Source organism: Sinohyriopsis cumingii, chromosome 13, assembly GCF_028554795.1.
Source record: "Sinohyriopsis cumingii isolate HCF-2022 chromosome 13, ASM2855479v2, whole genome shotgun sequence".
Taxonomy (NCBI): Eukaryota; Metazoa; Mollusca; class Bivalvia; order Unionida; family Unionidae; genus Sinohyriopsis; species Sinohyriopsis cumingii.
Genome location: NC_142973.1, coordinates 34,695,348 through 34,711,932, shown reverse-complemented (window position 1 = coordinate 34,711,932; position 16,585 = coordinate 34,695,348). Strand labels below are relative to the sequence as shown.

Below are 16,585 nucleotides of genomic sequence, written 5' to 3'. Positions count from 1 at the left end.
ATGTTGAGTGCATACATTTGAAACCTATGAGGCAGAAGTTGTTTTATATGAACACAATTAGGCACTTTTTGGTGTAGTGCCTCTAAACAAAATCTTATGTGTTTTGAGGGAATTCAGTAGATATAATAAATCATAACCCTATATTCTAAGGATTTTATAATATTTGTTCTTGTATCTTTCATTTGACAGATGTATAACATATTTACCATTAATCTTTTATCATTTCATGTTCACATTTATTTGGAAGGATTTATATTTTCAAAGATTTTTGTGGAAATCTTTATATTTACAATTTTAGCATTTATTATTATGCCAATGTGCATGTGAATGCCATACATTTATTATTATGCCAATGTGCATGCGAATGCCATACATTTATTATTATGCCAATGTGCATGTGAATGCCATACATTTATTATTATGCCAATGTGCATGTGAATGCCATACATTTGTTATTATGCCAATGTGCATTTGAATGCCATAAATTTATTATGCCAATGTGCATGTGAATGCCATACATTTGTTATTATGCCAATGTGCATTTGAATGCCATACATTTATTATGCCAATGTGCATGTGAATGCCATACATTTATTATTATGCCAATGTGCATGTGAATGCCATACATTTATTATTATGCCAATGTGCATTTGAATGCCATACATTTATTATTATGCCAATGTGCATGTGAATGCCATACATTTATTATTATGCCAATGTGCATGTGAATGCCATACATTTATTATTATGCCAATGTGCATGTGAATGCCATACATTTGTTATTATGCCAATGTGCATTTGAATGCCATACATTTATTATTATGCCAATGTGCATGTGAATGCCATACATTTATTGTTATTATTATTCTTATGTGCATTTGAATGTCATACATTTATTATTATGCCAATGTGTACTTCATTGCTATAGATTTACATTATGCCAGTGTGCAATTGAATGCCATACATTTTCCCACAAAATAAGTACAATCATTCTTTACACATTAAGACTTAAAAAAGAAGAAAAAATATTGAAATGGTTTCTTAAGGCCACATAAACCAATCTAGGCAGCCATGTTTTGCTTTTTATTTAGTGATCCACATTTATAGCATCTGATTTTAAAATTGTTCGACCCTGATAGTTTTCCATGTAGTTTATAGATTATGCTCCTTGACTAATGTCAGCTGGCCACTGAGTGAGCGTTTCACATTTGGAGAGTTTCTGATCGGCTGTTGCCAGTATTTGCCTCTTCAGGAGTACCTGTGCTACTTAAATTTGTGGTGCGATTGGATTCCAGCTTCTAGGCAGTTTGCTCTGGGCCTCTGCTACCTCCATTTTGAGTGAATACTTGTTTTTTATTCAGTGAGGCAGGATGGCCTTGTTTACTTGCTTAAAGTAAAATTTTGCTTGAAAGTATGAAGAAAATAAATAGTAATCCAAACATAAGCTAAGAGTGAGAAGGTACTAGGATCAAAGGACATGTGGGATTCATGTCCAGCTCTGGCTGTTGCTGTTTTAACAGCTTCATTTGCACCATTTGACTTTGCAGCATTTACACTTTGGATAATACTGGTTACTTCAAGATTTAATCTGCTAGTAACTTGTAGGAATTCTTTTTATTTAACCTTGCTTTAGAAAGAATTTTCCAGAAGTTACAGATAAAATAGAATATATAACATTTAAGCTTCTGTCCAAGTTAATTTATAGAACTTTTCTTGAAATATTCATTATTTAAAACAAAAACACAAACCAATTATGTTTGGAAACAAGGTTGATACTGGCTTGTGTAGGCAGTGTTATGATGTCCTCTTGGAAATAGTTTGGAACTGGTGCCAGTTGAGAGGAGTCATGTGATCTCAGTGGAAATCAGAATAAGTATTGACCCTACGAATGAGGCTTGGGAAGGCTTGAACCACTAGTAAGTTTGGGAAGACAAGAAACACTAGTAGGTGTGGGAAGACCAGAACCACTAGCAGGCATGGGAAGACATAAACCATAAATAGGCTTGGGAACACTTGGATTATTTGTAGGCATGAAAGACACAAGCCACTAGCAGCTTTGGGTAGACATGAATAACTAGCAGGCTTGGGATGACCTGAAACACTAGTACGCATGGGAGGCCTGAACCACAGGTTGCTTTGGAAGACATGAACCACTAGTAACTTTAGAAGACATGAACCACTAGCAGGCTTGGGAGGACATGAACCACTAGTTGCTTTAGAAGATATGAACCACTAGTAACTTTGGAAGACATGAACCACTGGCAGGCTTGGGAGGACATGAACCACTAGTTGCTTTAGAAGATATGAACCACTAGCAGGCTTGGGAGGACATGAACCACTTTTAGCTTGGGAAGACATGAACCATATATTAATTGGGAAAACTTGAACCACTTGTAGGCATGGCTAGATATGAATCCTAACGTATAATTCAAAGACATCTTGAAGACACAGTGGTAACTGTATGATTCTCCCTATTGAGAGGCGCATACTTGTGTGTATAATGTTTTGCAAATTCCTCTACACCATTTAAGTTAGAAACTACAAACTTCGAGACATGATGTGTAAAGTCTGCAGATGGCCATCACAATGTTTAGAATTTCTGCCAGTTGGTGGAGGTTTATAATTTTAAAGAAATATTTAGAAATCTTGGTCATGTGGAGACACCACAGATATTATGAACTTCTGGGAGAGTGACAGGTGTAAGATGAAGTTTTTGCATTTGCAAAATGCATAACATAAAGAATATTGACATACCTCTATGTTACTTCCATGTACTGTGACTGAAATATTGTAATTGAGGAAATTGTACATGATCTGAGCACACAGTTAACTGAATGGCTGCTTCCATGCGATCAAAATTTTTTAGCCAGAATTAGTACACTAACTTTAGCTGTTACTAAAATAGGGAACATGAATTTTGCTTGACTTGACAATACCAGCTTATGAAAGTGCAATGAATGAATTACCAAATCTATTAAACATATAAAAAAAAGTCATCATCTCTTGTTTTTACAATTTACCTCTGAAGTCCAGAAAGTGAGCAGTTTTTTGATAGGTCTAACAAGCTTTGTATACTCTATTACCCTTGTCACACCCATCAATGAGACACACTAAATAAAGGAAATTAAAAGTTCCTTTAACAATAGCCAGTATATACAAGGTCTTTTTTTTAATAGCCAGTATAACCAGTGAGAAAAGCCAAGGAAATTCTTTTTCTTTAAAAATCTGTGCTTTTTGGATTTGTGTGTGTGTGTGTGATTTGGAATTTTAATGTAGCTTTAACAAAATTTCTGTCATGTCGCTACGATGTCTGCAGTGTGACAGTTTATAGTGGTGTTTAGTACTGGGGCATCATGCCACAGACATGTAGCATGATGTCCCACCCAGTCATATTATCCTGATACCAGGCCAACCAGTCCTAACACTAACCTCTTAATGCTGAGCGCCAAGTGAGTTGGCTGTTAGTACCATTTTTATAAGTCTTTTGTATGACTCCGCCAGGGATCGAACCCACAACTTCCTGCATCCGAGTCAGCTACTTGTACCATTCTTAGGAGACTTTGTTATGTCTCGACCCGGGGTTCAGACCTGTGATTCTCTTATCCGAGTCAGTGCACTAACCACTTTGACCACTGGAGCAGTTTAAAAGCTGACCCTGAGCAAAATATGAAATTGTAGAGTGCCACCATATATTTAGAAATCTTTAGAATATCATCTTGGTCATGTGATGGCTTATAGTTTGAAGACATATTTATAAGTCTTTACAATGTCATCTTGATAATGAGGATGCTTGTAGTTTTAAAGACAAATAGATTTAAAAGTCAATAGAGTATTATCGTGGTCTCTAAATCTGTTTCAGTGAGCCCCATAAAGCAGCAGAGTGTTTTAATGAAGCACGTGAAGGAGTGGCAATGGAACCATTTTTGAGGGACAATCTCCTTCAGGCACAGGAGGAAGATGATGACAGGCTTCAAGTCATCTACTATTTGAAGGTAGGCTTTCAGTTTAGTTTGGTAAACTTTATTTTAAGCCATTTGTTTCTGTAAATTCTTAAACGTCAGATACACTTCTTTGTTTGTGTGACATTTTAGGTTCCTGTTTGATACACTTAGCTACAGTTAGTCGAGTTTTTTAGAAATGTAAAGTTTTCTTAGTTCTAGTTTTGCATGAATGCAGAGTTTAACTAATGTTAAGGTGCCTCTTGTTTAGTTCTTTTAAGCTTGGGGTTTAAATCTGAATTAAACTTTTTGAGGCAAAATGAGGAAAGTATTGACCAATTAAGCTTGCTGCACACAGTGACCAATTAAACTTGCTGTACAAACACAAGGACCAAGGAAACATGCTTAAGAAACACAAAGACCAAGTAAACATGCTTTACAGACACAGTGACCAGTTAAACTTGCTGTACAAATTCAAGGAGTGTCAAAGATGTATAACAGTATTTATGATATTTGCCCACTTTTAAGTTGAGTCAAGTTGCTAACAACAGAGATCCTGATCTGCCATGTCATATCTGTGCCTGCATATTAGTGTCTGTGTTGTTCCACTGATTGCTCCTAACAAACTACACAGATTCAGATCTGATACCACATTATGTGATGGCAGATCTGAGTCTGTTCAGTTGGACTTGTCTTATAAGCAAGTACAGACGGTAGTAATTTCACCAGAGAAAATGAACACATCCATATTTTTTTGCAAGAACTTTTTTTTATGGTTTCTTAGCTTCCAGTAATGGGTCCCAGTCCCAATGAAAAATATTTGAAAAATTGTATTATTTTCAGTTTTAGCGTTTAAGAAAATCCAAGTATGAATTGTTCCTAGATAATACATTTTTCCCCCAAATGATGGGCCCATTACAAAAATAGAAAATTTAACATTACAGCATGTAAATTGTTGTATTAATGATGATTGAGTGAGTATCTTTTGGTTTTTCTTCTGTAGGTTATCAAACAATTTGAGGAGTTTTCAGCCCCAGATGTTGTAATTTCTCTTGCCAAAAAAGCCATAGAAACTGCTGGGGATGATGAAAATGTTGTAAGTTTCCTATCTTGACATTGATGTGTTTTCAAGACCACGCATGTTGTCATTGAAGTTAGCACTAAGTGAAATTCTGTGTATTACAGATGTTTACTTTTACAAGCATAAGATTAAGGTCTTGCTTTTACAAAGCTGCCTCTGGTATTGAGTGTGTGCTCAAACTTTATGATTGCCTACATTATATATTAAGTTTTTCTAAGATAAACTATACAAGATGCTGTATGTGTATTTCTAGATTTTATTACCATTCAAAAGCTTTTAATTTGACTTTTATTATAGATAAAAATGAAACAGTTTATTTGGGGCTGTGCATTCAGATTGAGAAATTTCATTATTCTCAGTCACCTGGTTATATTATTGTTTAAATGCACCAGATGGAAATTATACTTAACATCAAAGAATTCGATGAGTGACAGAGCCTAAGAAATTTCAAAATCAAGCAACTAGCCCAAGAAAAGAACGTTGAAATCTAGCTTTCCATGTTTTGAGTTGATAATAATTATGCTTCTTTGTAGAATATTTTTATAATTGTTTGTGCTGTTTTTATTTTTTTTTTAATGTTGAAAAATCACTATCATTAAATAAACCACTGGGCTACCTGAATTCAACATAGGGAAACCCAAATCAAGTATGCGGATGACTAGTGCTCCATGCCCAAGATTTGTCAGACACAAACACTGAGTTACAGTTACAAATTTATTAAATACTCAGTTACAAATATTATCAATGACTGAGTTACAAATATTATTAAACACTGAGTTACAATTACAGATATCAAACACTAGTTAATATTACAAATATTATCCATCTGAGTTACAAATGTTATCAAACACCGAGTTAAAAATAATATCAAACACTAAGTTACAATTACAAATAGTATCAAACACTACTAAGCTACAATCACAAATATTATAATTTGTATCAATCTCTGGTATTATGGCAACTGATTGATCTACTGCAGGTTGTATGCCATATTTTACAATTTCCACCAATTTTAAGTGATTTTATCACCTTTTGGGACTTCGTCGTTTAAGACCTCCACCTAACCACGCTATCGTCGACCTATACAAGGTCATTATGAGTTAGTGTGACTGATTTTTTTTTCGCTTATTCCATCCATTATGGAGCTCTTATTAGTGAAATTCTAAAGTGCTGCTTGATATTTATGCTTAGTTTATTGGTGTTTCATGCTGTTTTGATAGAACTGTGGTTTAATTATTAACTTAAAATTCTTCGTAAGTTTATAACAGGGCCATAGGTTTCAGATACAACATGTTCACTACTCTTGTATTTACAACAGTGTTTTAGCCACTTAGTAATTTCAAATACATTACTAGTTTTTGTGTTAAGTTTTATTGTGGTGTTATTTCAGTGGAATGTCTTCCAAATGTTTGAAGTGCAAGAAATTTAAGGCAAGGGAGGATAGTCATGACCCTTACATTGTATGTATGAAATGTACTTTGACCTCACCTTGCAACATATTCTGCATCTGGTCAGAGAACACCAGGAAAGCAGTGCTTGAAGCAGCCAAGAGGGAAGAAAGGATGTTGAAAACAGCTTCAGTGTTCTCAGCCTTCGCCCCAAGTCACTTCCATCACAAGCCTTGTGGGGTGTGATGGGGTTCCCATCCTGCAATATTTATTGGGTGCAACCTATAGCTACAGTGGCAACAGGGGACAGAGAGGATACAGGAAGGGTTCTGCCATCATTAGAAGAAATGTGTCGTCTCGTACAGGAGACAACAATGCAGCTCCTTACATCTGGGAACATTTTGCCTCTTTACCATTGCGTTAATCGCTTGCTTCTACAGAAACATTGGGGGAGTATTCTCCCAATTTTAGGCAGCCCAGTGGGCTCAAGTGCCTGTAAGTTAGGGCACATGGGGTTCATGTCGGATCCGTTGGGCCCAACTCATGATACTGCCACACCATTACCAGCCGTCCTGACATCACCAGCCTTCTAGATGACACAGGCAGTCCAGCCATCACAGCATGGGGACCTTCTCGTTGAAATGGTCCAGTGAAATAGTTCATGTAGGGATTTTAGTGTTAGATCCATCTGTCTAGCTGAGCCGTTGGTATCTTATCAATACTATACCAGAGATTTCAGTGAGAAATCTGTCTGTTGTAGTGGCTGGTACAGGTGATTGCCGGACCTTTTTTATATACCACCATTATCCATGGCTGACCATGTGCCGTTCACACCAGCCAGCAGTGCTGGCTATAGCAACAGGGGATGATTTTTTCATAATTATAGAATATATAAAAATGGAATGTTTTGTGCATAATTTGAGTGTGCAGATTTAAAAAATGAACCCATCTTTATGATATTTTTTCAAATAAATTCACAGGAAGCATTCAAACACATGTACCGTCCACCATTTTTAATATTGGTCTTTGGCAATTTTTAAAAATTCTTAACCTCATGTTATTTCAAGCTGAAATTTGCATATTTCTTACATATATTTTATATAGAAATGTTTTGTGAACATTCAGCATTAAGAATAAATTTGACTTTTTATATGTTCCAGGTAATTCAGGAGCCCCCCTGTGCCTTTTTATCATCACCCCCCAACATTTTAGCATGAAATACTATATTTTTAAGTCATACACAAGTTGAAATTATATGTTGTTTTTAAAATGGAATATTTTCTGCTTAATTTGAGTGTGCAGATTTCAACAATGAGACCATCTTTATGATAGCTTTTCAAATAAATTCACAGGAAGCATTCAAACACATGTACCATCCACCAGTTCTAATATTGGTCTTTGGTCACTTGTTCAGAATTTTTGACCTCATGTTACTTCATGCTGAAAGTTGCATATTTTTTACAAATGGTTATATATAAATGTGTTGTGAACATTCAGCTTCAAGAATAAATTCACTTTTTCTATGTTCCAGGTACTTCTGAAGACTTTCTGTGCCTTTTTATCACATGCCCCCTAACATTTTTGCATGAAACAGCATAATCATGAGTCATACCAAGTTGAAATTGCATGTTACTCTTAAAACCAATAGTGCATATTCATTACAGTGTTCTTGTACATATACACATTTATCTGAAATCACAATTTAGTAAATAACAATTGCTATTTTAGAATTTACTTATCATAAGATATATTTGGTCAGTTTTCATATCTATAAAATAAAATCAATGACAAAAGGTTTTCCATTAAGTTTTCATTACAGTAAGTCAGGATTTCTACAGTGTCAGCTTAGGATGGTGCAACATTAAATTTTGGATGTCCTAACTTTGCGATGTTTTCTTAATAATTCTGACCATTGTTTTGAGCAATATTACATAGTTCATGAAGTAAATACAACTGTGGTATCAGAGATAGAGAAGAAACTGTCTCTGAGTTGGTTCAGAAATATTTATGATTATGTATTTGTTTAAATGGAGAAATACTACAGATCAATTCTCTATTCCTTGGCTTATGATGACAATATTCATATTGATATTCACAAAAAAGTGGCATGACAATTTTAAACTTTTACCTCTTTTCCGTCCCTACTAAACATGAACATTTTAATTTTAATACCAGTGTCTCTAGATAAGAATCGTACGTAGGACAGATGACCTGACATTGATAATATCTCAGTGATCACAATCACATAGATATTATCAATACGTCTAGTATCACTGAGTCGGTGAGTGATACTCCCGTCGAGTCTTTAACCTCGAAAATATATTACACAACAAAAGTTGTACAAATATTTTGTAATACGTTTGATATAATGAATGACAGTAAGTCTATATAATCCGATTCCTTGCTATAAACGTCTGCCTTTTCATACAATCAAGTTTTCGTGTGTTTTTGAACCCAAATTATGTCATATTGTTGTCATTGTTTACATTTTGTACGTACCCATGTGCCGGGAAGAGTTAACGTTCTTGCTGGCATGGGTGACCTTTGAAAAAGACATATTTTGTGGGTTTTCCGCAAATATTCGCTCACATTTTAGCATTATTCTCTTAAAAAGAACTCCAAAGTAATTAAAAAGTAGACGTAGGTGAGCGTATATTCGCTTATTTAGTTTTTCAGCATTTTGAAAAATGCGGTTTTCGTTTTTTCCCACTGAATAAGTTGTAGAAATGGCCCAGTATCATATACACTAAATATAGACATTTGACCTTTCAACCATGAATACATTCGGATGTAATAATGCTGGCTTTTTACATATTAAAGCGGAGAAAGTAACGGATGTAATGAGGTTGACATTTTGAGAAAACGTTAATCTTGATTGCCAGTGGCCCCCATCGCTATCAAAGACTACCGATCTATGATTTCGGACATATTTTGTCATCATGACAAATGACATTGGGCATGATAAAGTCCTTTCATATCTTTTAGCTAATTTTGATCCCAATCGACCCAAATCCTCACCTGGTTTCCAGAATGAAATCTGCCCTGTTTTTAACATGGCTCAGTTTGAGTAAATTTGAGCCACTAGCCCACACTTTGGTAAAATTTCTATCATACAAGACATGTTTCCTGATAGGTTTAGCATCCCCTTGGAGGGTATGCAAGCAAATGCCTATTTCTCCCAGTGGGAGCTGAGAAACAGGATATCACATCTCAAGCCCTTGTTTTGTGGCTGAAGTGGGTTATACGCCTAGCATACTCTGAGGTTTACAAGACCAGAGCAGCCTCATGAAGATTACAGCTTATGAGATTCGAGGCTTCTCTGCAATCCTCATATTCAAATGTAACATTTTAATACAAGATATACTTGAAGCTGTTGGCTGGCATGCAGAGTCAACCTTCTCGAGTTCACAGACAACCTTAGGAACATCACACCCATCATTGGAGAATGTCATCCCTCTTGTTGAACAAACCACATAGATGAGGTTTTATTGTGCCATTCCTGTGCATACCTGCTTCATCATACCTCAAGAAGGTGATCTTGGAATGCATTCCAGCCATTGTTCACTAACATTTGAACTCATTTTTGTTTAGTTTATCAACTTCACTTTGCAAGACACATTTATTATGTGAACTCGATTAAGAAACTTTATGATGATGTACCATTGGAGAAAGACTTTGAATTATTTTTTTATATAAAAAGGATTTATTTATGTAACAAACTGAAGCATGATTTTAAAGATTTTGTATTTTTTACTTTTATCTTTTATTTGCAATATCTATAAAGTATTTTATCATCTTTACCTTTTATCTTGTAGGATCACATACATTGTGTTTATTTAGAGCAGTTTGTGTTCCTAAGGTTTGAATGCTGCAGGATAGCAATTTTATTATCTTTAGTGTTTTCAAGCTTAACTTTGATTGGTTAGCCAGTATTGTGCTGACTTGCTGTTAAACCCTGTAGATATATACATACCTGCATACATGGACTTTGTAGGAGGGAGATGCAGTAGCTTAATTGTAGAATGCTGGACTAAAGAAAACCCAAAGGCCCAGGTTTTAGTCCTACCCAGACAAACCTAGGTTGTTGTTGATTTGGGTCCCTAGCCAAGGCATTTTGCATCCATCGCCTTGAGACTAAATAGCTTGTTGAGATGAGTACCTAGCCAAGGCATTACTCCCATTGCCTTGTTACTATAAAGCTTGTTGAGGTGAGACCTTGGTCAAGGCAGTGTTAAGCTGAGACACTGGCCAGAGAATTTTACTCTCATTTCCTCAGCACTAAATAGCTTGTTAAACTGAGACCCTGGCCAAGGAATTTTACTCCCATTTCCTCAGCACTAAATAACTTGTTAAATTGAGACCTTGGCCAAGGCATTATACTTCCATTGCCTCTGGCTTGTTAAACTGAGACCCTGGCCAAGGCATTATGTTCCCATTTCCTCAGCACTAAATAGCTTGTTATGTTGAGACTCTGGCCAAGGCATTATACTCCCATTGCCTCAGTAAAATTAATAGCTTTGATGCGCTGTTCTGCCATTGAACATCATCCAAACAAGCAACCAGTTAGAGTTTCTAGATTCACATTGTATTGAACATATTTTCAGCTTTAACAAAAATCTTAAGGGTGCTATTGTAAACAGAAATTCAGTACATGATACATGTACATGTAATGGAGACTGTTTTGTTGTGATTTCCATAAGCTACACAGGTTAATTAATAGAATCTCTATGTACAGAATTGTGAAATTAATGGAAATTTTTATTTGCAGCCTACACTTTGGTCTAAAGTCTTTAAGTATGAGCTAGAACTGGGACACAATACTGAGGCATACCAGGCCATGATGTCCAATCCAGACCCTACACGGTGAGTTCAGTTATATAAGCAGTCTGTTTGTGTGCTTTATTTTGGTGGAGTTTCTCCTCTAAAATATTTTGCAGCTATAATAGTATTTATAATGGAGTATTTCAGATGTATCACAATAAAATCACTTTGGAAATTAATTGGGCTTTTCATGATCGCTAATTAAAAAGAACAAGGGTTTTCCATTAAAATGGGTATATATATATATATATATATATATATATATATATATATATATATATATATATATATTTGTTTACTTCAGAACTGTTTATTGATTTACTGAATATAGGCATGTACCAGACTTGCCAACTCTTACGATTTCGCCACAAGTCTTATGAAAATTACCCTTCAAATATGGGGTTATGGCAAGCAAAACCTGCGGAAAAATGATCGTTGCTGAAAAGTCCAGATAATTGGTTTGTCCATGTTTTATTTGGATCTGGGCTTCATCTTAGAATTAGTGAAATTAGTCAGGGAACCAGACTAATTTTACAGCAGCACCCCAGACCAGGGTTCCCACACCATCCTGATATTGGGAAAAAGTTGGGAGAAATGATCATTTTGTTGCCGACCATGAAAAGTCTTTGAATTTTGCAAATATTGATGAAAGTCAGGAAAAACCAGGGAATTTTCTGCCACCACTTGATGCCCGAAACAAATACGTAATTGAGTCGTAACTAAACTGATTGAGAGTTAAATTTATCGAATTCTAACCGGAATATTCGCAGAGTGTAGTATGGATCATTTGGGTGCTTGCAATAAACATATATGCTGAGTCAATCCAAACCCTCATTAGATTAGGTTCATTTTATTTTCAGAGTCAGCTCAATATATCTGTATCTTTTATTGCATAGAAGGTATGAAAACCAGTCTAGCATCACAAGAGGCCAATATGGTGGTGGCATAGTGTCGCCGCTTATCAGATGACCTAGCAAACTTTAAATGTTGTTAGATCAAGTGATACATGCATGAAATCAATAGGAAAATTACTTATTTTCTCAGAAATTGTGAGTATTAAAATCGTTATGTCTTGAATCTGCATCGTTATGTCTTTAATCTGCAGGAAGACAAGAGAAAACTACGGCATTGATGAAATGTGACCTGGTACTAACGATTTGCATTGCAAGTTGCATGAGTACACAGATCTAACAACCTACATTTTCACATGTTGTAGAGAAAATAATATTAAATGAAAGTCGTATACTGGTTGTAATAAAAATACAAAAACGAAAGAACACAAAATTTTCCATGTTTATTTATTCCAAGAACAACTTCTGAAGTTTTGTGGAATCATGTGACTACCATGTTGACATGTGCTCTCTGCTTGATATATCAGACTGGCCAGATTGCTGATTTTTACAAAAACTATGTGACTTTTCATTTAATTTAATTGAATTTCTGTATAACAACATTAAAAAGGAGTTTGTTGTTATCTTGTCACTATTGGACTTTCGATGTTGTCATTTGAGATTTGTGAAGTTATGTGACTAGTAATTCAGATGGCAAGTACCAGATTAGGTTTCATCTGTGCTGTAGTTTCGTCTAGTTTGTCAGCAGATTAAAGGCATAACGATTATAATACTTGCCATTTCTGAGAAAATAAATGATTTTCCTATTGCTTTCATGCAGGTATAAGTTGGTATCCAAATATGAAAAATGGAGTGGGAATATTCGGAGGAAACTCGGATTAGAAAACTGACTGCTATTAGTTTTAAGCCAAATTTGTAGTATAAATTGTTGAATCTCAAAGCTGAAATGAGAAATTGTCGTCCCTTTTAATATATATTTTAAAAAAACGATACAAGCTCTTGTATCAATACAGGTTTGGGGACTGGTTTAACGAATTACAAGAAGACATGTTGATTTTACAGAAAATTCAGTCCTTGTTTATACAACAGTATATAAGTTTGAAGGTCTTTTGTTAAAATTTAAATCAACCCTTTTGAAAATGTTTTTAAATGATGGATTTTTAACCAGATCGTCTTAAGGAGATTAGGTTGTTTAACAAATCATGTTTTGGGATTTTAATGGCACAGATAAATTCAGGGTTAAAGACAAGATTCTAATTATTTTCATTTTTTTTAATTTTTTATTATACTGTAATAGGGAATGTTACTTTCTATGAGATGCACACAAACACACACACATATATTGCTATAGAATTCTTTAGAATTAAAGGTTTGAAAGGAAACAAAACATAATTTACATTCATTATGTTCCCACTTAGCAACATTATGCAGGGCAGCAAAATAAAGGTAGAATTTTTATTCTGTACATTGAAATGACTTTACATGCCAATTTATAGGAATATAATCAAACTTGTTTCGTGTGATACCTTTTGTGGTTTTGTACATTATCATCTTTTATTACTTTTGGAGAGTCTTGAAAGAGAAACATCTTTATATTTATAAAATGCACGTTTTATAATCTAAAATATTCTTTAATTCCATTCAGTAATGGTCATATGTGAACCTTGAGAAAATTAATTTCCTGGAAATGACCTGGAAATTTATCTTTAGAAAAGTGTGGTAACCATGCCAGGCGCTTTAAACTGCACCTATTTGTTTATGCGAAAAATGGCATCCAGAAAGCAATGCATCTATAAGACGAAAGGGAAAATAAGCTTTTAGAAAAGTGTTAATAATCAACACAAAAGAATAAAAAGGAGTATTCCTATTCTTGTGAATAAAAGCTGGAAAGGACACAATTACGTTTATTGGATATCACATGCCAATTTGAGTATGTCTCGTGGCAGGAGATACGATTGCCATCGCCATGTGAAATGGAAAAGAATTTCCAAGAATTATGTCAAGTTGAGAGATATCAGCAAGCAATTGAGTTGCATAGGGTTTGGAACTAAAGTTTGTGCAATAGTACTAGTGGTAAATAAAGTCTACATGTACTTTACAAACTTTTCAGTTGAACATGATGTTTATTGTTGATGCGTCAAACTTTTAATTATGTTTTCCAGCTTTACAATTGCAGTTATTGATATTTTGTTACTCCTTACCGAAAACTGGTCAATCTTGTGGAAAAAAATCAACTGCCTTACTGAGATGGACATGTCAGGGTTGGCAGGTCTGATGTACTAGTGGCAAAGTTGAATGGGGTGTAAATCCCCTGACCCTGGAAAAAATTATGCCACTGAAAGAAGAACCATAGTTGTCACAAATAAAAAAAAATGAGTAATGGAATTTATTTGGATCCAGTAATAAAATAAGATCAGCAGTAATTAAATCATAATATTTATTCATTTATTTGGATGAGTTTTTTCTGCCTTGAGATTTATATATCCGTTTTTAAAACTATAATCAACATCTTGTGAGCAGTATTGTGCTGATGTGTTGCTAAACACACACACACACACACACACACACACACAGAGCTGCCTCACTTGGCGCTCAGCATTAAAAGGTTAGTGTTAGGACTGGTCAGCCTGGTGTTCAGGATAATGTGACTGGGTGGGACATCATGCTACGTCTGCGGCATGATGCACCAATGCTAGACATCACTATAAACTGCCACAATGCAGACATCGTAGCAACATGACTGAAAAATTGTTAAAGCTACATTAAAAATCCAAATCACACACACATACATACTTTGCAGCAAGAAAGAGCCAATAAATAAGTTTATAGGTTATTTTAAAAATTCACAGATAAAATGTTTTCTCAAAGAAAAAGAATGCTTCACATTATCAAAATACTGACTTAATAAAACAATGTTTTGTTCTTTTTTTTCATTTTTATTTTGTTTCCATTTTAAATATTATGAGAGGTAACAAAGGCATTACATCATTGTTGTAATCCATGAGTGATTTTTGCATTAAAGAAGTGGTTAGTGTGGGGATGACATGAATATATGAAATCAGATTCACAGAACATGTTAAACACAGTATATTTTATTGTAGGAGGAAGGACTGTTTACGGCAGCTACTTGTGAGACTCTGTGAGAGGGGGGATCTCCAGTCACTGGTTGATTTTGAATATACGAATCTACAGGATGAGGTAACAATTTTGTATCGCCTGTGAATGGCAAGACATGTATGACTTTTTCAGGGAGTGATGATGCAGGATATATTCTTGGACATGCAATATTGTGATTCATGTGATTGATAGACAGTTAATCAGATACAGGAAAGTCATTAATAACTTTTTCAAGCAATGGCTTGTCAGCTTCATTAAATCTTTAAATTTTAAAAAAAATAGAAAATTGAAATTCCCCTCTGCCCTGAAAATTTTAATTTCTAGAATAAGCTCTGGATGCTGGAAGAAGCATAAGTGTTGGTATTTTGTATTGTAGTTTCATCAGAGTTATATATTTTTCAAGATGAACTGAAGCTTGGATTAATGTAACTGTATGCCTGAAGTTTTTAAAATAATAAGCCTGAGTTTCCTGCCTCAATGGCAGCATGGCATCAATGGCATCAGTCCATGTTAAAGTTTCAGAAAGCTATAAATCTAGTTGCTACATTTAGCTGAAAATTTTAGTTTAATAACACTGTATGAAAGGTTGTTCCCAGCAGTGCCAGGATGGCTTTCTTGTCTTGTATGCTTAAGCAGAAAAGCTGAATTATCAGTACCCCATTCACAGGTGAAATGACATGTTCTGTAGAATTCTTGTTCCTACAAAATTTCACTTTGGTTACATTTTGCAGAAGAGGAATGGCAAGGCATTTTGATAAACAAATGAATATTTTTCACATAAGTGTATTTTTCCCACTGAGACAGACAGAATTGTTCCTTGCAAAACGTCAGGTCATAGTTAAATTGTAAGATGATTGATTCAGAAGGCCTTTCAGATTTTTTTATTTGATACATCTACATTCTCTTTTCTTTTAGGTGGAATCAATACTAGAGAGTCGGGCTCGCTCTGTAGACTTGACCACACACAATTACTATGACCTTCTTTATGCCTACTATATCTTTAGAGATAATTTCAGGAAAGGTGAGTATTCATTACTTTTGTAGTTGTAAGTCTGTATTAGGGAAAATTAGTTCATTCCTTATGTGAAAATGACATCATGCCATACAAATATGTCCGACTGTTACTTATCGTTTAGCAATACCATATTGATGTAGATATTTTTAGCAGTATGTAATAAACAAGATACAGTTCTTAATAATATGTACTGTGTATACTAGCTTAAGTCATATTCACTTACAGATCACTGTCTGTGTTGTTTGCTGACAATGTTACTCCTAACAATTAACATAGACCCATAAATGCCTATGCATTATGCAGACCTGCCAACCCGTATGATCCGACATTGAGTCTTACAAATATAACCCTTAATATATAGGGAATAAAAGCAA

The 16,585-nt window shown here is 34.8% G+C and overlaps 1 protein-coding gene across 2 annotated transcripts in view; it reads left to right on the top strand.

Moving 5' to 3' along the window:
* The window catches only part of LOC149785185 (nuclear pore complex protein Nup160-like), a 131,221-nt gene that overhangs the window by 85,400 nt on the left and 29,236 nt on the right, over positions 1–16,585 (top strand). For both annotated transcript variants that reach the window (XM_089978989.1, XM_089978988.1), the window contains exons 22-27: positions 1,183–1,338; positions 3,860–3,992; positions 4,942–5,034; positions 11,176–11,270; positions 15,181–15,277; positions 16,112–16,217. In XM_089978989.1, the coding sequence (XP_089835115.1) occupies positions 1,183–1,338; positions 3,860–3,992; positions 4,942–5,034; positions 11,176–11,270; positions 15,181–15,277; positions 16,112–16,217 (680 nt within the window). The remainder of the gene's footprint in view (positions 1–1,182; positions 1,339–3,859; positions 3,993–4,941; positions 5,035–11,175; positions 11,271–15,180; positions 15,278–16,111; positions 16,218–16,585) is intronic.